This window comes from Acomys russatus, chromosome 15 (genome assembly GCF_903995435.1).
Source record: "Acomys russatus chromosome 15, mAcoRus1.1, whole genome shotgun sequence".
In the NCBI taxonomy this organism is placed as follows: domain Eukaryota; kingdom Metazoa; phylum Chordata; class Mammalia; order Rodentia; family Muridae; genus Acomys; species Acomys russatus.
This window is the reverse complement of record NC_067151.1, coordinates 35,756,476-35,780,081: the sequence shown is the minus strand read 5'-3', so window position 1 is coordinate 35,780,081 and position 23,606 is coordinate 35,756,476. Positions and strand designations below refer to the sequence as shown.

The following is a 23,606-nucleotide window of genomic DNA, read 5'->3' as shown; positions in this document are numbered from 1 at the left end:
ACTCCCGCACCCACATGACAGCTTCACAATCATCTATAACTCCAGTTCCAAGGAACCTCCACAGGCACCAGGCCCACAGATGATGTACAGATGTGTGCAGGTAAAACACTGATACATAAACTTTTTTTTTTTTTAATTTTTTAAAGAGACAATTCTTTTATTTCAGACTGGGAGCCTGGCTTCCCAGGTAAATGCCCTTGCTGACAAGCTTGAGATCTGAGCTCCATCTCTAGGAGGAAAACAGAAGAAGAATGCTACCTTCAGCAAGCTGCCCTTGTCCTCCTCAGACACACTGTGACATGTATGGCAGCTCTCACACACAGGATTTTTAGATCTATAGGTTTTCTACTCTGAGTTACGGAGTTGGAAAAGATTTTATATCTTGAGGGAAAGTAGCACCTAGGCAAAGTGAGATAGTGAAAATACAAAAGAAAAACATTAAAATTAGGAGAAAAATGTGAAGGAGGTAATTACAGGCAACCCTTTCTACACACACACACACACACACACACACACGCACGCACAAACGTACACACCTATACCTAAATACATATACACTGGCCAAAGGAGGGTCCAACAAAATCATAAGCACAAAGTACATATTTCAGCTATAGCTACCAACAGAAAATAGGGCTTGACTTATTAACAGTATTTTCACATACTTTATCACACCACAGTAACACAGTATCTGATAGCTACCATGGAGCATAGAGAGATGAAGACTGTTTTCTCCTAAGAATCTTAAATGATCCTATTAAAATCTACTGGAAAGGAAGATGATATACTAATAATCCCAAGTAGAATGCTGGAAAAGATACCTAGTTCAACAATGAATCCCAGTTTGTAGGTCAAGGTTTAAGGCAAAAGTCAGTCTTAGACTATCTACGTGTACCCTAAGCACCTTTCCCACGGCCCTTTTTTAAAAAAATTTTATTTATTTTATGTATGACTACTCTATCTGCATGTACACCTGCATGCCAGAAGAGAGCATCTAACCAGTATAGATGGTTATGAGCCACCATGTGGTCCTGAGAATTGAACTCAGGTCTTCTAGAAGAGCAGACAGTGCTCTTAACCACTGAGCCACCTCTCTGGCGCCCCCCTCCCCCCCACCCCAAGCACCACACCTTTCAGCTGCATAACGTTGTACCCTCCAGACTCCAGTTCTGCAAATTTTGAGAGGAGTATGGCTGTTCTCTAATCACAGATATAAGTAGTCAAGTATTCATTTAAGCACTGCTCAATTTACAAGCTAGTGTCCTAACACAATCCATTATAATCAGAAGTCACTGATCCTTCCAACCGGGGTCAGTACTCAGAACAGGGAGAGAACACACAATACCTCAGGGTTCAAAGTAGCTGGGAATTATGTCTGTGCAGTGTTTTCCATTCCCACTATCAGTCCTGGGCACTTATATTCCTTCCCTTTGGCTATCTAAGCCTGATTCTTAAACAAACATGCAGTCAGTGGTTGCTATTTACCTAGAGTAAAAGCTACTGCTTTCCCAGAAAGAGAGATCTGTTTTCTCCACGGACAACCAAAGGATATCAACTAATGGCCTAAGGACCACAACTGGAAGGTCTAAGTGCAAGTGCCTAACTGAGAAATTCAAACAGCATCTCTCTGGGGCCAGAAGGGGTCAGAGATTCACTTCCGTGCATGGCTCTAGAGAATAGGGCCCTGTATTCCAAAGCAATACTTCTGGGAGGGGGGTAAAAAAACAAACAACAGGAACCGAGGATGCTTAGCTTAGATGTTCCAGAGAGAACAATCAGGTCTAAAAAGCTCTGAAGGCAGGACGGCAGAGCTTCACGCCAGTCTCACCACAGACTAGGCTAGCCCTGACTGCTGAAATAAGAGCCTAAAGCCCGGTATTTCACCCTTGGTCCTGAGCTCTACTTTCCTGTACCAAGAAAAGAGCAGCCATCAGAAGGTAAGCCTCACAGCATACACCCCTGCATGGAGGCAGGGGAGGGAATGCTGGGCTACACACCCAGGGAAGCTCAGCCCACTGTACACAGGGTCTGCCTGCTTCCTGCGGTCCTGTGTCTCAGCACAAAAAAATGTCAACCTAAATAAGGACGTAGAGGCAAGGGGAAGCAAGAGGCTGGGAGACAAAGCATTTCCCAAGGCTTTTGCTTATTCTGCTGTGAGCTTATTTACTCCCACGCTGAAGATGTCCTCACTGACTCACACGCTGCCAGCTGCCAGGTGTTTAATGCTTACAGGAACAGGAACCCTATGAGGTAGCTACTGCACTCTCCTTAGAGATGCAAAGTCTGATAGACAGAGCCACTTGACACTTATTACAATATCAAAGGCATTAAGAATTTGAGCCACACTTCTAACTAAAACTCTCTGCCTCTCACAGATATGCTTTCCTTTTCACGCTTCTTTTCAATCATTGTGCTGAATAGCCTGTCCACTATTCCAAAAGAGCAGAAAATTATGCGTTCGTCTGGTATTTTACACACACGTAAGGTCTGGCACCAAAACAACAGCTAAGTTATCTTCTTGGATCAGAGGCATACCATATGCATCTACCATTAAGCAGCTAATCTAGAAATTACTGCCATGTCTGGAGACAACCACAGAGGACTACTGCCACCTAGTGGACAGAGGCCAGAGGTTCTGCACAAAACAGACACCAAGGAAGAGCTGGGCCACCGAAAATATGTTTAGTCCATGGCTAAGAAACACTGGGCTACTCCGAAAGTAACAGGTTAAATTTTACCACATCGCCACCCAGGCTATCCAGATAAGATTTGTGGTAGAGAGGCTAGTAATGTGTTGCTATTTCATAGCCTCTAGAGCATTGGTTCTCAACCATCCTAATGCTGCGGCCCTTTAATACAGTTCCTCATGCTGTGGTGACCCCCCTCCCCCAACTGTAAAATTACTGCATTAATACTTAACAACTGTAATCCCGCTACTGTTAAGAATCATAATGTAAACATCTGATCTACACGGGTCATGCCCCACAGGTTGAGAAGCACTGTTCCAGGCCTTCATCTTTGGTGGACAGCGGGGCCATGCTCTGGAGGGCACAAGTGGCTGCATCCCCACACCCTGCCCTCCTCCACTAGCATCTCTCATTATCCTCAGGCATAATCATAAGACACTCAATACAGAAAGCTCTCGGATGGGCCGGATGTGGCAGGCTTTCATGGTTTTGCAAGTCTCGCTAACTGTGTTTGGGGAAGTGGTTAGAATTACAGCACTAAGTTTGGACACTTACCGGCTTATTGTCCATACTAATCTAGCGCGTATCCCTAGATAAGCTGACGTGCAGCTTATCTTTCTGAATTCTGAAGTCTGGACTAGAAGGCAGTCAAGACAGACCCGAGCTTACGCTTGATGGAAGAGTTCTCAGGGTCTGAAATTCAGCCTAAGAACACACAAGAGTTTCTCAAGTGTGAGCTAACTAACACAGCTGCACATGACAAGAGACCAGACATTTGTCAAATCAGAACGTGTTTCAGTATATGTGGGTCACTGACTGGAGAGACACAGTAGGCCAAGAACTAAGTCGTAGGCCTATCCAGGGCTCACACCTACCAACATGGAAAACTAGCAGCAGACAGGTGGGCTTCCTCTCGCTAGGGAACTTGGGGGACTCCATGTAGTGTCCCAATTTATGTAGCAGCTCTGAGTTTCTCCTGCAGCAGAGTCTCAGACACCAGCATGTAAGACTGGAGCTGAATCAAACCAAAGTTAAAGGGACATCTGTTACAGAGACTGGCGAGGGAATCGGAGGCTTTCTGTATCGTACTACACGGAAGATGAGTACAGAAACTGAAGAACTCTAAAACACAAAGTAGCCAACATGCCTACAAATGCATATACATGCCTTTCCCCAAAGAAAGGCTGACTCCTAAAAGGACTCCAGAAAAACCAAAGGATCCCATGTGCATGAACACACATGGACACACATGGGGGCATACACATACACACACACACACACCCTCTACACTCTCTCTAAAGTAAGGCACTGACTTCGTGAGTTTAATAGATTTATGTTTAAATACTATTTAGACAGACATAACCTACCCTATCCACCTTGGCCACTTAACCATTGCAATCACTGGCTTCCTAATGGTGATGAATAGTGGCACCTGGGCAAGGTTTTTAGCCAAGTGTTTAGGTAACCCAGGTCTCCATTACCCTATAACCTCTTGTGTGTCTTCATGACTGTTCCTATACTAGTCTCTGTCACAATATGACAGAGGTCCCTGTCCTCACCTAGTAAAGCCAATTCACATGTGATCTTCATTGTCACATGGTCAGGAAGGCTGCCCTGTTGTCATCTTCCTCCTTCAGTGAGGGCCCTAAAACCCTAAAGTGCCACTCTATCCAGCCACCCCAGGCTTAGAAGCTCCCTTCAAGTTCTCCGAGACTGATGGTTCCCATGGCGCCCAGCAAACACAATTTGATGTCTTTAGTAACCAGATGCATGGGTGATACTGGGTTTTTAGCAAGAAGCACAGAACATACGCAAGCGCCACACTCCGATACAGGAACAGAGACTTTCAACAACAACATCAAATGACACAGAAGTCAGGAGTTAGGCCAACTGACGGAAGGACAAGAAACTCAAAATTTAGAGCCTTAGTGGCTTCTGGGGTGTGTGCTCCCACACCCTGAATATCCTCAACAGTTGAGGAGGGGAAAAGATGCCTTCTTCTGGGTGAAGGTGAAGACGACAAATTTCCCACTGGCTTAGCTGGAGAAGACATAAGGAGGTCAGAGCGCAGAATGCAGCTGAAACAGCTCCTGCCAAACTCTGGCACGCAGCGGAGTAGGAGACTTTCTGGGAAACGGGGGAGTGTGACAAAGCCACTCTTCCCTGAAATCACATGCCACCTTCCACGGATGGATGGCCTGTGCAAGAATCACCATGTTGGGCAATACAAGTAGGGACAAAGGTCAAGGTGTGAATTTCCAAAATACCCAGAAAGCCTAGAGACTTGAGGGCAGACTTATGAGGTGTATGATATAATTAACTAACATAAATATTTTAAAGCAATTACTATAAAGAATTTAAAAACATAAAATCCCCTGATGATGACACTTAGTAAGCAGCACATTATTTAAGAGAAATCAAAGGGAAGTAAAAACAATTTTTTTTTCTTGAGAAAATGTCAAATCATACATGCCTACAATACTGTAAATATCTTTACCATCTTCCATTAAGGTAAGATTCAAAGGACTGGAGACACGGCTCTGTAGTTAAGAGCACGTCCTGTTTTTGCAGAGGACTTGAGTTCTGCCCCAAGCATCCACGCCAGACAGGTCACAAACACCTCTAACTCCAGCTCCAAGAGATCACACACCCTTTTGTGGCCCCCAAAGCACACACATGCACACTCACACAGACTCACATGCATAGTAACAAACCTTAAAAAAAAAAAAATCAGGTGAAAGACAAATATTTTCCAAAAGTACCTCTGATTACAGCATTGTCATGTCTGGACTAGAAAGGGCAGGAGGAAATACCAGGCCTGTCTCCGTGCCCATTCTGAACAAAGAGGAGGCGGAAAAGGCTTACCATAAGAGGATACTGATACGGTGTGATTTGAAAGCAATCCATCCCCTTTGGGCTACGTGTACACGGTGCATGCAAAACGTGAACTAATCTCCTCAGCTAGCAAGACTGTTCAATTAGTAAAGTGCTTGCTGGACTAGCAGGAGAAGCTATGATTTGTCCCAGAGCCCAGGTAAGAAAGTAATGTGCAGTATATACTCACTTATATCTGCATACTAGCCCAAGGGGCATGTCCCATAAAAGTCTTCACTTAACAGGAAACTGGGACAAATGGGAAGACATCCTATTGGGACTCTAGATGAGAGAAGCAAGGGAGAATAACAAAGCAGAAGGATCCAGAGGGTCCTAGAAACCTACAAGTAGAACATTATGATAGGCAGATTTGGGCCCAGAGGTCCCGCTCAAACTAAGGCACCAGCCAAGGACAATACAGGCGGTAAACTTTAAACCCCTACCCAGATCTAGCCAATGGGCAGAACATTCTCCACAGTTGAGTGGAGAGTGGGATATGACTTTCTCACGTACTCTGGTGCCTCACATTTGACCATGTCCCCTGGAGGGGGAGACCTGGTGGCACTCAGAGGAAGGATAGCAGGTTACGAAGAAGAGACTTGATACCCTATGAGCATATACAGGGGGAGGAGGTCCCCCTCAGGAACAGTCATAGGGGAGGGGAATAAGGAGAAAATGGGAGGGAGGGAAGAATGGGAGGATACAAGGGATGGGATAACCATTGAGATGTAACAAGAATAAATTAATAAAAAATAAATAAATAAATAAGAAAGTAATGTGCACACCTATGACCCCGGTACACCCCTGGGGCTCAGTGGCATGCAACCGACTTTACCTGGCAAGTCCCAGGCTAACATGAGAAGCTGCCTCAAAAGAAAAAAAAAGCTGATCTATGCCTTACATGTACATGCACGCATGTGCACATAACACACAAATATAACAAAACCCCAAATCCTTCTGGCTCTACTCGTTTTAGAAAAGGGACATTTGACCTGTGTTATATTTGATTCAGAATTTAGTAAATATAATACAATATTATATTTCATTAGCCCTGCTCGGGGTAAACATGCTGAAGGTCAAGCATGACACTCTCAATCGGCATGTGCTACATGCTACCACGGGTCGTGCAATGCCCTTCCTACACAAAGACCTAGTCTTTCCATTAAAACAACTCAAATCCTTCATACGTTACACTGAGCACTATCTGTTGTTGTCAATCAGGCTTTTGGATCTACAGCCTAAGAGGTAACAAAGTTGTATAAAGACGATGATGAGAGTAGAGTCATTAATAAGTAAACTAAGGAAGAGCCTAGGCTTTAAGATAACCTAGATGGTAATATTGTTCTGAATGAAGAAGCCCTTATATAGAAAATAGCTATGTTTTCCTATTCTTCACAATGTATTGGATATTTCTTGTACACTTTAATATAAACAAACAAGCAAGCATGCTAATCAGAGATCCCTGGACCAGTCATCAGGCTGGGCTCCAGAGCCATGGGACCTGCGCTCTCATTACAGCAGGGCTCCGACGTGATATGCATGTGCTGCAACTTGAGAAGCTAGACCAGGTAAAATCAAACCCAGCCGCTCCTTTGCTAAACTTATCCTATTCCTATAATACACAAAGCCCACACCGCAGCCGCCCCCCCCCCCCCAGCCGAATGAACTGTTAAAACTGGGGACAGCTCTGTTCCCATATGGCAATGCCTGGGAACAACTGTCACAGACTTGCAAGGAAGGGAGGATGGTGTGACCTTAGTCACACATTTAGTAGGTGTAAGTCAGGAATGAGGCTACACTCTCTACAGAATGGCAAGAGAGAAAAGGCTTGAAAAATAAAGAGTATACACATTAAACCTATGAATTCCCGGCATAAACAAATAAATCTGTATCCCAAACACTTCATGGCCGACACAGTCAAACAGCTGCTCAGTTTTACACAAGAGTTTAGTAATCAAATCACTAACCAGGAGCTAGTACAATAAAAACCAACAAACACACCTGCTGACAGATCACAGTTATAGAAGCTGAATTGCCAAAGTGTATTCTTAGGGCTGGGCTCAACACAGCAATATGGAGAAACACTGCTCCTGCTGACAAGCTGAGATCAGTTCTCAACATATTAGACAGTTCATAATCCCTGTAACTCCAGCTCCAGAGGAATCTAACACTTCCAACTTGCATGAGCACTAGCATATGCACACATGTACACATGTGCATGCACACACACAATTAGAATTTAAAATTGAATAATTTAGTTTTTAAATAAAAAGTAAAATTCAAAGGGCTTTTTTTTCCCCAAATAAAAACTGCATGGTATACAGTAAATTTAATTCGTTTCTTCTCTTGTGACACAAAATTCTAAGTGATGACACTTAGGCCACATCAAGATGAGAACTCAGAGCCGGCTGTGGTAGCACTTCTTATCTGTGAGTCCAGGAGTGTCAATCATGTTGATTTAGAGGGCACTGTTTTCTTGTCATCCTTGATCCCCTCTGGTTCTTACACTTTTCTGCCTCCTCTTCTGTGGATTCCCTGAGCCCTGAGCTCTAAGATGAGGAATATGATGGAGGCATCCCATTTAGGGCTGAGTGCCCCAAGGTCGGTCAGTCAGTCAGTGCTCTCTCCCTTCTTCCCTCCCTCCCTGTGCATGTGCGTGTGTGACATGTGTGCATGAGTGTGGTATCCGGCTGTCTTTGTATTTGTTCCCATCTGCTGCAGGAGGAGATGGCTCTGACAATAGCCAAACAAGGCATGACATACGAGTATAGCCGAAGATCGTTAGAAGTTGTTTTATCACTACGTTTCTTTTTTATAGAGCAGTAATGATTTGTTTTGCCCTAAGCCCTTCTGCTATCCACTCTCAGGTTCTTGGTACCCAGTCAGTACTGAGCACATGGGCCATGTCTTGGAGTGAGACTTAAGTCCGACAGATACTGGCTGGTTACTCCCATAAGCTTTGTGCCATCGTGGCAATTTTATACCTTGCAGGGCAGGACACCATTGCAAATCAAAGGGTTTGTGACTTGGTTAGTGCTCATGTTTCTCATCTGATAGCATGAAGAGAACCTTTCTGTACAAAAGATACGAGAACACAGCAATCGATGCTCTACGTGAGCACCAGCTCGACTTCTCCGTGGTCACTACTTCTTTTCTATCTTCTATGATTTTGTTGGAACTATTTTCTGCGCCTGTGACCTGTGTTTCTTCTCCTTCCTCTGTTCTTATTTTTCTTTTTCACAGTGTCCCAGATTTCCTGGATATTTCGTGCCAAGAGGTTTTTAGACTTAACATTTTCTTTGGCTGATGTATCTATTTCTTCTATTGTGTCTTCAGTGTCTGGGATTCCCTCTTCTAATTTCTATATCCTGTTGGTGAAGCTTGCTTTGAGATTCCTGAACAGAGACAGAAAGAGAAAGAGAGAGACAGAGAGACAGAGAGACAGAGAGACAAGAGACAGAGAGAGAGAGACAGAGACAGACAGAGAGAGAGAGTGAGAGAGAGAGAGACAGAAACAGAGAGAGACAGAGAGAGAGAGAGAGCAGAAGAGAGGGAGAAAATAGTGGGTTTCACCATGTTCATGTTCCCGCATTTTATTAGTTACAAGTCACAAATGACTTGAAGGCCATAAATTGTGCTTTAAGTAACTCATCTGCTTCCCTGTACAGATCCTTTCCTCCGGAAGTTACGAGATGGCCAATTCAACCACCACAGAACCTCCAAACCAGCCCTGCTCCCGGAACACCCTGATCACGCAGCAGATAGTCCCTGTGTTGTACGGTGTGGTCTTCATCACGGGCATCATCCTGAATGGAGTGTCAGGATGGGTGTTCTTCTATGTGCCCAGCTCTAAGAGCTTTATCATCTATCTCAAGAACATAGTTGTGGCTGACTTTCTGATGAGCCTGACCTTCCCTTTCAAGGTCCTTGGTGACTCAGGCCTAGGTCCCCTGAAGGTGAATGTGTTTGTGTGTAGGTTCTCCGCCGTGATCTTCTACGTTAATATGTACGTCGGCATCGTGTTCTTTGGGATCATTAGCTTTGACAGGTACTATAAGATTGTAAAGCCCCCTTTGACTTCCATTATCCACTCGGTGAATTATAGCAAGCTGTTCTCCGTGCTTGTATGGATGCTCATGCTTCTCCTCGCAGTCCCAAACATCATCCTGACAAACCAGAGTGTCAGCAAAGAGGCTACGAAGATAAACTGCATGGAACTGAAAAATGACCTGGGACGCAAGTGGCACAAAGCATCGAATTATGCCTTTGTGAGCATTTTCTGGATTGTCTTTCTTCTGCTCATCATCTTCTACACCGCCATAACGAGGAAAATCTTTAAGTCTCACCTTAGGTCCAGAAAGAATTCCATCTCCGTCAAAAGGAAGTCTAGCCGCAATATATTCAGCATTGTGCTCGTATTTTTTGTGTGTTTTGTACCTTACCACATTGCCAGAATCCCCTACACAAAGAGTCAGACAGAAGCGCATTACAGCTGCCAGTCAAAGGAAACCCTGCTCTATGTGAAAGAGTTCACTCTGCTACTCTCTGCTGCAAATGTGTGTCTGGACCCCATTATTTATTTCTTCCTATGCCAGCCATTTAGAGAAGTCTTAAATAAAAAGTTACACATCCCACTGAAAGTACAGAATGACCTAGAAACTTCCAAAACCAAAAGAGGAAATACGACTCATGAAAGCACAGACACTTTGTAAATTCCCATCCCCTTCCAAGTACTGTCCATCTTGCTACGTGATTGTTAAGATGCATGAATAAAAACCATGCTTGTGATGATAAGTAACTTACCTAGCAATACTATCCAATAATAAGCATGAATCCAAAAAAGTACAATAAAAACTCAAACATAAGTTTCCATGTAAAATTAGAGTCTGCTGCACAAAACTTTTTTTAGAAATTAAAGAAATGAAGAAATGGCATGGTCTACACTGGTCTATGAATTACCAAAACTAAAGTCCTTCTCTGCTGTTAGCTGGCTTCTTAGAAGATCCCCAATCTTTCACATGTTCCTCCTAAATATTCTTCTAAGTAATGTTCATATCTATTTCACACTTGACATTATATATGTACCAATAAATAAGTTATGTTCAAAACCATCAGGTATTTTTTTTTTTATTAACAATCAACATGTGAAGAGACGCCCCAGAATTTCCTCATATATGCATTTGGGTTAGTACGGTATGCTTAGTCACACACTGCAGAGCAAGGACGGTGGTTACACAGAAAACGGAAACACTCTGCTTGCCTCTGGCTTTCCCAAACGATTACTTCGTATGCTGTGAGTCCTATTCTAACTTTAGCCTATAACCAGCCTAAACTGAAACAGAAAGTTGTCTGTGTTCTGCTCGGCATCATTTGCTATCTTCCAAAGGGCTCCATGCTTCCAGGATCAGTCATGTAAACTCTCAGAAAGAACAAGACTCACCGAGATCTGACAGATCTTGGTGACTAAGCTCACGGTATGGGCTTAGCTAAATGAGCATGGGCAGTGAGAACGGCACTACATTTGTTATCCTTCGTAACTCCCATATCCTGAGCAAATTCTCCCTTACCTGACGACTGAAGCAAATGTAAGAAAGGTACCAAGTAAGGCTTGGGCCACACAAGCTATCTCTTCAACCTCTATCCTCTTTTCTCCACAGTACAAGTAAAACTTGTCCTTTAGGAAGTCACTTTCCAGCCGGGCATGGTGGTGCACACCTTTAATCCCAGCACTCAGGGAGGAAGAGGCTGTGAGTTTGAGGCTTGGTCTATAAAGAGAGTCCAGGACAGCCAAGGCCACACAGAGAATGCTTGTGTCAATAAATACAAATGAGTGGGTTTAAAGAAAGTCACTTTGCCCTGTAGAGCTAAGGAATGCCTTTGTAACCACTTATGCCAAAGCAGAAAACTAACAGGAAAGCAACAAGTTTGAGGAAATGACATGTCAGGCTGATAAGGAGATGGGAAACCACAGCTGAGTAGCAATTACCGCATGACAGAACTATTATTAAAGTGCAGGAAAATTAGAAGCAAAGGGACGCAGCGCTGACAACAGAGAGTTAACCTAAACACGCTTCAGACAACACCAGAGTAGCCAAAGAGGCCAAAGGGAACATTTTGCACATGCTTCTGCAGACAAAGCCACAACACAGAGTGCCCAAAGAACATCGTATGGAAGAGAAGCAAAGTCAACAGTGGTAGGAAAACAAAAAAACCTGAAAGGATGGTGATGTGAGAGCTTGTGCCTCACCAAAAGTCAGGCCTCTTAGCTCTAGCCAAGCTGCTTCCTCGTCTATATGAGAAATGTAAACCCATGGAGCTTTGACCTTGTTAGGCCTTAAGTCAAATCAATCATTGGTTGGTCACTCCCAACAACCTTTGTGCCATTGTTGTACTGGAGTATCTTGCGTGCAGTACACCATTATAGATAAAGGGCTTGTGGCTGGCTTGGTGTTAATGATTCTCTTTTGAGAGTTTGCGGGGCACCTTCCTATACCAAAGATGCTGGAACATAGGGGTGAATGCTCTATGTAGACACCAACTCACTCTCTCCATGTACAATGATTTGTGTGGCTGTTGTCTTCAGCAGTGGAACCTTGTTGTCAGTTTGGAGAGCAACAGATAGTCTTGGCAACCACCTGGGTTGTTTTTGGATTCCTGTGACGTCCCTTTGGACAACAACTTGCAAACATGTAACCTAATCCTGGTCCCGGGAGCTTCATTTGGTGACAAGAGATAGCCAGTTTGGAATGTCTCTCTCATTATTTGGCAATTTCATTCAGATCACCTTCATATATGTATATATTTTAGGAAGTTTCTACTATTTTTATACTACCCCTCAAATGCTCTTTAATTTTAGCTGTCTCTTCCCATATTTTCTCCCACAATCCCCCCTTCTACCCCCTTACCTCTTGATCCTCCCATTCCAGCCTTCTTCCTACCCATCCATATCTATTCTGTTTCCCTCTCCTAATGAGATCTGTCTTTTCCCTCTACTCCCTTACTCTATACCTACCCTCTGTGGTTCTATGGATTTTAACTTGATTATTACTGACTTGACAGCTGATAGCCATACATAAGTAAACACATATCATTTTTGTCTTTCTAGGTCTGGGATACCTCACTTGGTATGTTGGTTTTCTAGTTCATCCACTTGTCTGCAAATTTCAAGATGTCATTTTTATCAGCCGAGTAATACTCCATTGTGCAAATTAAATGAAGACATGTCCGTGGCCATCCTGCAACGTCTAAATGCAGAAATCTAGTACAAGGGTATTTTACTAGATTTTACTACAGCCAGGAAGAACGAAAAGTCCCCAATTACTAAACCCCCTGTTCTTGCTTTACCTGAAGAGAGGTTAGGTTTCTATGTTTAACTGATTCAAGTACCTATGACAACAAATTTTAATGTGTTTTTGTGAAGGCAATATCTGGAGCGGGAATCACAGTGCATTCACAATGATGTGCACCACCACAATTATATGGGGTCCCCTGAGGGAGGTGACCCAAGCAGACGTTTTGTAAACCCTCCTCAGTACCGTTCACCTGCTCGGCCCTCCACCTCAGCCTCCACACTCTTTTCTTAGCAGGAGAAAGAAACAGTTTCCATTGAGCAAGCGGATCTCTATGTTCTGAGCCATAAAGCTAGCAGAGGGGAATTAGCACTGGGCAAACAAGCAGCCAGTCTGACTCCAGCAGTCACAGCTGGGATGGAACAGGATCCAAACTTACCCAATGAGAGCGAACCCCAGGTTCACCCTCAGTACACCTTCTGTTACGGGATGCTACAGAGATGGAAACTCCGAATTGCATGAATTGCTAGGAATGGGAGCTCCCATCATGGAAGGCAGAAAAGAACTGGTTCAAATCTAAGCCTGGTTTTACAGTGGCTGCCTATGTTAGCCCCCATTAAAGCTACACCCACAACTTTAGACACTAGGGCATGTCAACTAGTAAACTTGTTATATAAACTGTAACATCTAAGATGGTTTTCCAGTGCCAAAAGATCAGCCTCGAAAACATGCATGCAGGTAACATTACAGGGACTGATCAGGTTATATTTAAGAATATCTATGTACATACCAATACATATTAGCATGCAATAATAACTAGTGGGGGAAAAAAGACAATGAATTTGATGGAGATCAGGGAGATGGCTGTGTTTCTCAACCTTCCTAATGCAATTCCTTTTGTTGTGGTGACGCCAACCATAAAATTATTTTCGCTGCTACTTCATAGCTGTAATTATGCTACTATTACGAATCATAATATAAATAACTCATATGCAGGATATCTGATTTGCGGTTTCTGTGAAAGGGTTGTTTGATACTCCCCTACCCCACCCCAGAGGGGCTGCAATTCACACTGATAACCGCTGGGATATAGGTTTTTGTAAACAGATGTGTGGGCATCTGTTTCTTACTACTGCTGTGTGATCATCGATGAAAAGTCACTCCTTCCTTTGGGTCAGATATTTGCTGTTAGAATCCAATGGCATGTGGATCACAATTTCACAAACGTGCATCTCTGCAAAAGAACCATTAAAACACACACACACACACACACACACACACCAACCATCTAAGGCAACACAGGAGCACACACTGTAATCCAAACACTGGGAGGGTGGAGGCAGGATGATCCGGAATAAGGTGAAAAGTGATGGAAAGCACCTGATGTGTAGTCACACCTTTAAAAAAACTGATGGACCTAATTATGAACAACAAGATCTTCGGGTGTTTTATTCTTCCTTCTTGTATGGCTATGTGCAAGTGTATTATCTACATGCGGTTATGTTTTTACATTGTATATAATGGTACCGACTTGGCTTATAAGTGAGTGGTCACATACATTAAAAGTACCAAGTCTGCCCAAATTCCTTCTATTTCAAAGTATAACTGGAATTCTAAACAATTCCCATAGTTTAAGTTTGTCCACCAGTCCAAATGTGCCAAGTAAAAGAGATAATAAGAACCCAGGCAGTGGTGGCACATGCCTTTAATCCCAGCACTTGGGAGGCAGAGGCAGGTCTATCTCTGTGAGTTCGAGGCCAGCCTAGTCTACAGAGAGAGTTCCAGGACAACCAAGGCTACACAGAGAAACCCTGCCTCAAAATACCCAAACAAAACAAAACAAACAAACAAAACAAAACAAAAACAAACAAACAAAACAGAGAAAGAGATAATAATAGTAAAGAACACAGAAAAAAGCCAATGTGGCCATGATGGGTAAAGCAAAGAGAAGTCTGATGGCTCCAGGTATGTCTTTGGGAAACCCACACAGCTGTTGGTATCAAATACATTTCTGGTGAAGAAAGTTAAAGAATAAGAAATGTAGGCATGTGATTACATTCTGCTGTTATTACCATGTACCAAGGTTTCTCTGAAAGCAGACTGCCATTCAGATGCTTGCTTCCAGTCTGGCTTCTCCAGACATGCAGAGTAGCAGCTCAGAGTCCATGGCAGAGTGGGACACTATATATAGCTTTAGTGAGTGACTTTCATCCCTATACATGAGAAAAGCTCCACTTCTCAGAACCCCGCTGGGGCAGCTTTTCAGTGCCCTGGTTCCCCACAATTACGCAAACATTTCCCCTTTTAGAATCATTGCCTCAGCCCAGGGTTTCTCTGAATAGCAGGTTGTTATCTCTATGGAAAATGTGTTCTTCTTGAGGTTAACATTACCAACTGGGCCTGTGCTTGTGCCTTTCAGCTTTTTCCCTTGACCCTCTGGACTTTCCCTGTTTTAGAGAGCCCTAAGAGGCAAATTTAGAAGCTGAAGGTAAGACCCTTTTGGTGAAGACACACTTGGGATACAGGACTCGCAGGGGTCAAGCTGGTAACTAAGCTGGAAGCCTCCTTTCTGAAGACTGGCTCTCACACCATCAGAGGACGTAACCCATAGTCCTTCCTAGCTGTAAAGCCCACAGACCACAACAGCGACTGCACCAGCAAGACTCCCATAACAGTGTGATAAACAAGAGCTGTCTAATCTTAAGGTGCTCTCAACGGGACAGAATTCATGCCTGCTACTATACACCTAGCCAAAAAATCAAAAACAAACAAACAAACAAAACACGGCTATAGAGGTCATACACCCTAAACGGAAAACTCTTATCATTCCATAGAATAATGTAATCTCTAACTGCATTCCAAATACTTATCCCTAAACCCACAGATAAGTATATTTCTTAGACCTCCATTAGAGAAACTGTTTGCTATTTATTTATTTACTTTATTTAAACAGATAGATGACTACACAGATCTAAATCTGGTCTGTAGCATGCCCAGCCACAACTGATACATCAGCAATGACCACCTGGGAAGGGGGCAGAAGGAACACAGGAGCCACGGGACCAGGACGCCTGCTGCTAGACTATGCATCCTAGAGGCGACAGGGGAAAGGCACCTATAAACTCTAAACAAAACTGGCATAATTAACACCACCAGCTGACATGCAAGTGTGGACAAGGGACATCCATAAGGACCTGCCCCTAGATGAAGAGCGACAGGTTCAGAGGCTGCTGAGAGAGAACCAGTTTCATCCGGGGTCATTCTCCCACGTCAGTTATCCAATACCAGTGGTCAGACCAGGCTGCATGCACACACAGGCAAGACTCCATAGGCTTTATGTAACATGTGTATACGTATGTGACAATGATAATTTAAAAATAAGAGGTTGAAACTTTGAAAGGAAGGGAAGGACATAACAGTTAGAGGAAGGGCAGAAACGATGTAGATACAGGACTCACACAAATTTCTCAAAAATATTAATTTTCAATTGAAAACAATATTACTTGGCAATTATGTTTAATATTTTTAATTATGCTATGGATAGCATAGTGAGCCATAAAATAGTTTATAATCTTATAGGGCAGATTAGCATTTTTATACATATAAAAATATACATGAAATTACTAAAATGTCATTTCTCAAAACTGTTGCCATGATGGAAATAAGAGAAAAATACCTTTACCCCATTTCTTCCCATGTGGGTTTCTGAGATAGTGGGCTGGTGATGACATGCAACTTCCTGTAACACTGACAAACTAGTACTTGGAAACAAAATACACTTAATGAGATAGAAGGAGCTTCTGCCAAATGAAATTAAACTTTTGCATGAAAAACTTAGTATTTAGAGCTCTAGAGGGGACAGGAGGACACGGGCACTATGAACGGGGAAGCTGAAAAGGGGAGGAAAGGTGCCTGGCAATGCGAACGAAACTGGGAGAAGCAGCAGGAGGAGGGACACATGACACTAAGAATGTTTTAAAATTCCATAACGGAACATTATTTTATGTCCAATTAAAATACCTACAGACTATGCATATACAAATGTGTGTGTGTATGTACATACACACATGCAGTTTGAATGAAGTTACAGCACCCGGGGCTTTCCCTAAGAGCCACAGACTGTCTAGCAAAAACTCCAGTGTCAGGCGAGGGAAGGGAAAGCCCCCCTCTAGCTGTTTGTTACTGGGAAGGGAATGAAGGGAGTGCCCCAAGCAGTACAGGCTACTGCTTTTGCCCTTGGTTGCCTCCCACCACTTAACCCTAAGACCCTACTGCTGAGGACGCCGCACACAGAAGAAACAGGTAGGAGGAAGAACTGAACCAGCCTCACCTGAAGCCTCCTCCCTGGGCTCTCAAAGTATCCTAAGATGCTATGTGAGCTGCCAAGGGATAAAAGCAACCTCAGCCATACACAGCTGTGATGCCTACAAACTACAACTGGGCCAGCAAAGGCAAGATATCCCCAACAGTGAAACGATGGCACTGATATCTCAGGGATGTTTAAACAAAGCTTTCTAGTAGGGTTAAAGGTTTAACTCAATATGAGGAAATCACGCCTGGTACTGTAAACCTAGCCAATTATGCCTAGGTGGTGAAGTCACGGGTTCTAAAGGAGAACCTACCAATGCTTCTTTAATAAACCAATATAACCCCTGACTGCATTATAGATATGCTTATACCTTAGATAAATGTCATTCTTAACCCTCATCAAAGAAGCTTCTTTTTGCAGCAGTGAGAGAAATCATTAAAGAAATCTACTATAGGTCAAAATGCAGAGAGTTAACAGACTGAGGGGTGTGCAGTCCCAGTGTATACATCTGCAACACAATCCCTAACCTAAAGCTTAGGGAACATCTCAAAAGAAGAAGTGGAAGATTATAAGCATCAGAGGACTAGGACATCTGCTAGGAGACAGTGTCTTTGATATATGACATGGAAACTGTACATACAACGATACCACAGTTGACATACCAATGTGGATGAAAAAAAATCTCAGATAAAGAAACACAGGCTCCTTCAAGACGAAAAAAGATCAAGTGTTTTCAAGGAATGAGCTTCCTGATAAATTATCTAATCTGAAGCAATCAGCTTTAAGTACATGCAATTACAAGCAACACCAAATGGATTCAGCAGGCTATATTTATATGTACATGTGTGTTTAAAATAATTATTAAATAAGAAATCACGAATTTGAGATGAATATTGGATATAGGAAGAGTTACGGCAGGAAGACGGAGAGGCTAAAATGATATAGATACAATACCCATATATGAAATACACAAAATTTAAAAAAATTAAATTTAAAACTTATGAAGGGCAATGGGGGAAAAATATTCTTCCAACAACCCTAATGTGAGAACTTACTCTATTCTCAATATGAGAGCGCGGAAGGACCGGTATTCCCAAACTTAGTGTGCTAAGGCAGGGTATCTGGAGCTTAAAGCCAGCCTGGCTATATAATGAAACCATGTCTCAAAACAGAAAATAAAAAATAAAATTTGGCTTCATTCCAACAAAATTAGCTCCTGCCAGGCCTGGTGACACATACCTGTAACCTTAGTGATGGGACGGCTCAAACAGGAGGATTCCTGCGAGTCTGAGGCCACCCTGGGTTTATGTGGAAAGATCCTATCTCATAAACACAAAAAAGCAAGCAAATTAGTTCTTCTTGCCCTAGAAATGAAGGTTCAGGGATAAAGAACGAGGGCCCTTTAGCTTGCTCACATTTGGCAGCTCAAACATAAACAGTGGGCTTAGAATTTTAACAACAGTTCCTTTCTTGCACTTTTTGATCATCTAAACCTAAAGTAAACCAACAAAGTAAACAGATGAAGCACCTACCCAAAATAGAGGAAAAAACCTTACCAAAATATTCTCTCCCAAGTTTCCAGCACACTAAAGCTATTCACCACTCAATTTGCAACCCATTCCACCTCTAAATTCTCCTCCCCCCACTTACGCCCAGTGAATGAAAGCTCTGACGGAACAACGCACTTTCTGTGCTGCAAAAGGCTCTCCTACAGAGGCCACAGCTTGGCATTTACACGTTAAAAGTGTGCAGGTGTATTTATCAGTCTTCAAAATCAGTTTGGGGCCAGAAGGTCACATTCACTTTGATGAAAACTAGCCCTGCTCATACCTACCATGCTCAAGGCTTTGATCTCTGGCAACTCAGAGAGGAAAGGGGCTGGGGGGAGGGGTCTATTTTTATGAAAGTAGAATAAAGCCAAGCACGAATGAGGCAAAACTTCTTCAGACCAGCAAGCTAGGCTCCGTTTAGACACCAGTTAACATGCTCTCATTGAAGGAGACCAGTTAATCATGCAACGTAAGGTGTGAGTTGCTAAATCCATACCTCAACTTATTAAGTTGTTTGGGTCAAGCTGAGGAATATTATGTGATTGTTTTAGCCTCATAATACATTCTTTAATATGTACAAATGCATTATTATGTGTGTGCGTGAGTGTGGATATGTGTGAGTCATGGTGTACAAGTGCCAGTCAGAGCACAAATTTATAGAGTGGGTCTCTCCTACCTTTACACGGGTTCTGAGGACTGAACTTGGTTTGTCAGACCTGTACAAAGTCTTTACCCTTCTGAGCCATCTCCTTGGTTTACATGCACCACATGTGAAGGAAAGCCATATGCACAATAACATTTCTGCAGTTTATGTAAACACAGGAAAAAGTTAGTTATACAAACCAAAGAAGTGAATAGCAGTTATCTCTCTGTTGTTCCAATGATGTTCTTTTATTTTTAATTCAAGATTTTTCTAATACAGAGCTGGCAAGATGGCTGGATGGTCAAAATGGTGCTTGCCACCACGCCTGGCAACTTGAGTACAATCTTGCATGGTAGAAGGAAAAAACTGATTCCTTAATGTTGTCACAGAATCTCCACAAACATGCTCTGACATATGTGTACATGCAAAACAGTAAATGTATAAAATATTTTTCTGGCATGAACAAGAATGAAAGAGTAAACTATATCATACCAGATGCTATACTGTATTAATGTCATCAGACAGTCTTACTCCACAGCCTAGACTGGTCTTAAATTCACCACAGAGCCCAGGCTGCCTCAGATTCCTGGCTATCACCCTGCCCCAGCCTCCAGAATGCTGGCCTTTACAGGTGTCTACCAGTCACGTTGTTGTTGTTGTTTTAATTAATAAACATCTCAGCAGAAATATAAACTATAACAATAGTATTTAATTGTTCCTCTGAAGTGCTGGTGTCATTAACTATATCAAACAATTATCTGTTTAAGTTCCTTACTATCTTAATCCATAATGCATTTTCAAGATATTAACACCGGTATTTTTTAAACTGTTATAAAACAGAACAGGCTGAGGCACTTTTATTTATAAAGATAAAAGTGGCAAGGTACTATAATGAGTAAATGAAAATTATTTTCTCTAAAACAATGACACATTTGAGTTACTAAGTTTTTTCTCACAAAACTTCCTCAAGAGACTTTCAAACAGTTTAAACCATTTGCAAACCACAGTTTCATCTACGTCAGTCTCTACCATTTTAAAACCACACAGAAAGGAAAGGAAATTTTTAGTTCAGCAGGCAACCCTCCAAGATGGGCCTGCTGTCACTGTGGCTTACTAAACAGCTCATGCCTCACTGAAGACCTGGACCCAGGCCTGCTCAGGCCAGAGGAGACACAGCCAGGTACGTCCTTTGCAACAATCAGCTAATTCCATTTCTTTTCCATAGAAACCAAAGTCATGATTTTCAGTGTTGAAGTAGAAAGAGCCAAAAGTCACAAGGTTACTTGGTGGCAGGGTGGCAACAATCAAACTGTAATTACACCTGAGCTGTGGACTTTTAACAGCATTTCCTACTTTCTTTTGATGTTATCTGTATTCTTAAAAACTAAAATGCAAATGAGACTAATTACCTAGGCAAGGATAACTTGAGCTGCTCGGTTTTCTAACTAGATCAATAGGTAAGACCATGATCTATCTCCCCACCAGGCCCTACACCCCGACTTTCCCCTACCAGTTCTCCATTAGCAAAGTTCAAAGTATGTCTACCATGACTTCCATGGAAAGCCTTCTAAGTCTCAGTTTGGTTTAGTTTTTGCCACCTAAGGAATGAGCAATCTATGAGAAAGAACCAGGGAGGCATTTAAAATCTGTCTTGATTTTGCTCGAGTACTGCTGAGTTCCGCGACTTTGCAGGGATACTGTTGCCACAATGTTTATTAAGCTCTGAGGTCTCAGGTTTAAGATAGAGAGCACGGGATGTTGTTAGGGTACACTATTGCCTCTGATCTAGATGTGCAAAGCTCTGAGAAACTGTTTCTTATGGCGACCTAGACATAATTTAGTGAAAGCAAATGCAAAGCACTCATGACTCTCAGCATTACCGAGTGAACAGTTACACTGTGACTATTTGAAGTTGGTTTCTGAACTCTGGAGCTGGAGTAGACGGTCCAAATTACAGAGAACACCAACACAACAAACCATTCTAACGTTTCTCCTTATCATAAACCTTGCCAATAAAATGTTTGCCATATAATTATTCAAGCAATAGGGCACTAACAGAAACAAATAACTATTTTATTGTCCCTATATAACATCTGAAATGCCTATGAGGAAGTCAGAGGAGCCTGGAGTGGCATTCAGACATGACAGTCTCCTCTGAGGACGAGGGCTCACAGGACGACAGGAAGGACTCCCAGAAAGAAAGACGGATAAGGTCTGTGAGTGAGAGAATGACCAACAAGCACATATCCTCATCTTGCTCAAGTAAACTGCTGTAATCTTGATCACTGTGCAGTCTCCTCAACTGACTTGAGGATTGGAAAATAGTCATCACTAAATAATCCATGTATCATTAAAGTGCCAGAACTCTAAAATCCCACCACATGCTTAAGTACAGAGAGAGGTAGGTCTTGTTCGCAGACAGTGAAGATTCAGATAATCTAAAGAGAGACTTGGGATTAAGGAGGCAGAAGTGTCACTCAGTAATACATATCATGCTAGATGTGTAAAAACTGTGAGTTCAAGCCCAGCACTGAAAACAAAGACAGACATCAGGGATACTAAGGGAAAAGTAAGTCACTATAGATTTGAAAGTTTACAGAAATTTACATAAAAGACCCAAAACCAGCCTTTTAATATATTTAAACATATATACATGTGTGTATATATGCACATGCATGTGAACACACATACACACTATAAAACACAAGGGGTGACTACACTTCTCTTATTACTAGTGTGCTTGGGGTGGGGGGGTTAAAACTAAGAAGTTGACTTCAGCTGATTTACATGGAAACTGCTAAGAATATTCCTGCTACATGAACCTCAGGTAAGGGCTGGTCCATACTGCATTACCCATTAACATCAGAATCGTCACTGACTTTACTGTGGCTTCTGAAATATGATGGAGATGGCATCTTGGCTTTGTAATTTGCCAGCTACCCAAGCAGTGGACTGAAGCTTATATACTTGAGATTATAATAACCACCCAACACAGCTCATAGTATGTTTTTTTTTTTAAGTGTAAATAGGGTAAATACATCAAATGTAAACAGTAGGTGCTTTACAGTTTTCACTAAGGTTGGCACAGAATGACAATGTCCAGGTATCCTATAAGCCTTCACTCCTCTTGGGAAAAGGGAAGACCCTGTCGCCTCTAAGTGGCACTTAAGAAAGTGCGTGCATTGCACCTTTCCAATATAAACCCAGCAGGCCATGAGATGGTTCAGCTGATAAAGGCGTAAGGTCGGAGCAGACCTGAGTTCCACCCCAGAATTCAGAAAAGGGGAAAGGAGGAAACTGACTCCACTGGCTTCCACATGCACACTGAGGCACACTCACACTCATGCTACACGGACGTGCATAACGCTAATAGATACATTTTGAAAAATACATACATTAACTATTCTAAGTAGCTAAAGCTTAATAAGGCTTTAAAAGGTGTCTGACTTAAAGAAGGATTTTATGGTTGCTGAGCTGTTCCACTGTCAGTAATCTTCCAGTGTCCTGGCACACAGCATATGGCTTTTCTCCTGCTAAAACACTAAAGGATGAGAAGCCTAGGCTTTTTGTTTGTTTGTTTGTCTTGTTTTGTTTGTTTGTTTTTTCAAGACAGGGTTTCTCTGTAGCCTCAGCTGTCCTGGACTCACTTGGTAGACCAGGCTGGCCTCGAACTCACAGCGATCCGCCTGTCTCTGCCTCCAGAGTGCTGGGATTAAAGACGTACACCACCACCTCCCAGCAAGAAGCCTAGGTTTTACACTGTCCAATTTCTGGGGTTCTTCAGGAAACTCCATGTAGATTTGCTTTATGGAAGTGATGCTTTTGATCTTGCCTTTTTTTTTTTTTTTTTTTTTTTGATTTATTTTATTTTATTTTTATTTTTTTATTTTTTTGATCTTTTTTTTTTGATCTTTTTTTTTTTGATCTTGCTTTTAAAGCAAAAGAATATTGTTTAATAGAAAAGTGAACTGCCCAGATCAAGAGGCATAGCACAAAGTACCACCCATGGCCAGAAACTTGAGAGATAGACCAGACCACACCAAAGGGAGCTCAGCCTCATTTGAGCCCATAAGTCAAGCCTGGGCGCTCTTCCTAAAGGATCATGACAAGACTGTATTGTCGTTATCAGGCTCAATTGTGGTGGTTCTCTACTATGAAAGTTAGAAGGGGGTTCTGTTTTGTTTGGCTTTAGATTAAAATAAGGTCTCATGTAGACCAGACTAGCCTTGCCATTTCGCAAAGAATGACCTGAAACTA

The 23,606-nt window shown here is 42.5% G+C and overlaps 2 protein-coding genes across 2 annotated transcripts in view; one reads left to right on the top strand and one right to left on the bottom strand.

Annotated features, from left to right (window-relative positions):
- P2ry14 (purinergic receptor P2Y14) overlaps positions 1–10,452 on the top strand; it is a 41,785-nt gene extending 31,333 nt beyond the window's left edge. Inside the window, exon 2 of the mRNA XM_051157202.1 lies at positions 9,227–10,452. Coding sequence (XP_051013159.1) covers positions 9,251–10,270 — 1,020 coding nt within the window. The 5' untranslated portion in view covers positions 9,227–9,250 and the 3' untranslated portion in view covers positions 10,271–10,452. The remainder of the gene's footprint in view (positions 1–9,226) is intronic.
- Positions 1–23,606, bottom strand: part of Med12l (mediator complex subunit 12L) — a 309,618-nt gene that overhangs the window by 188,516 nt on the left and 97,496 nt on the right. The gene's annotated exons all lie outside the window — the stretch shown is intronic.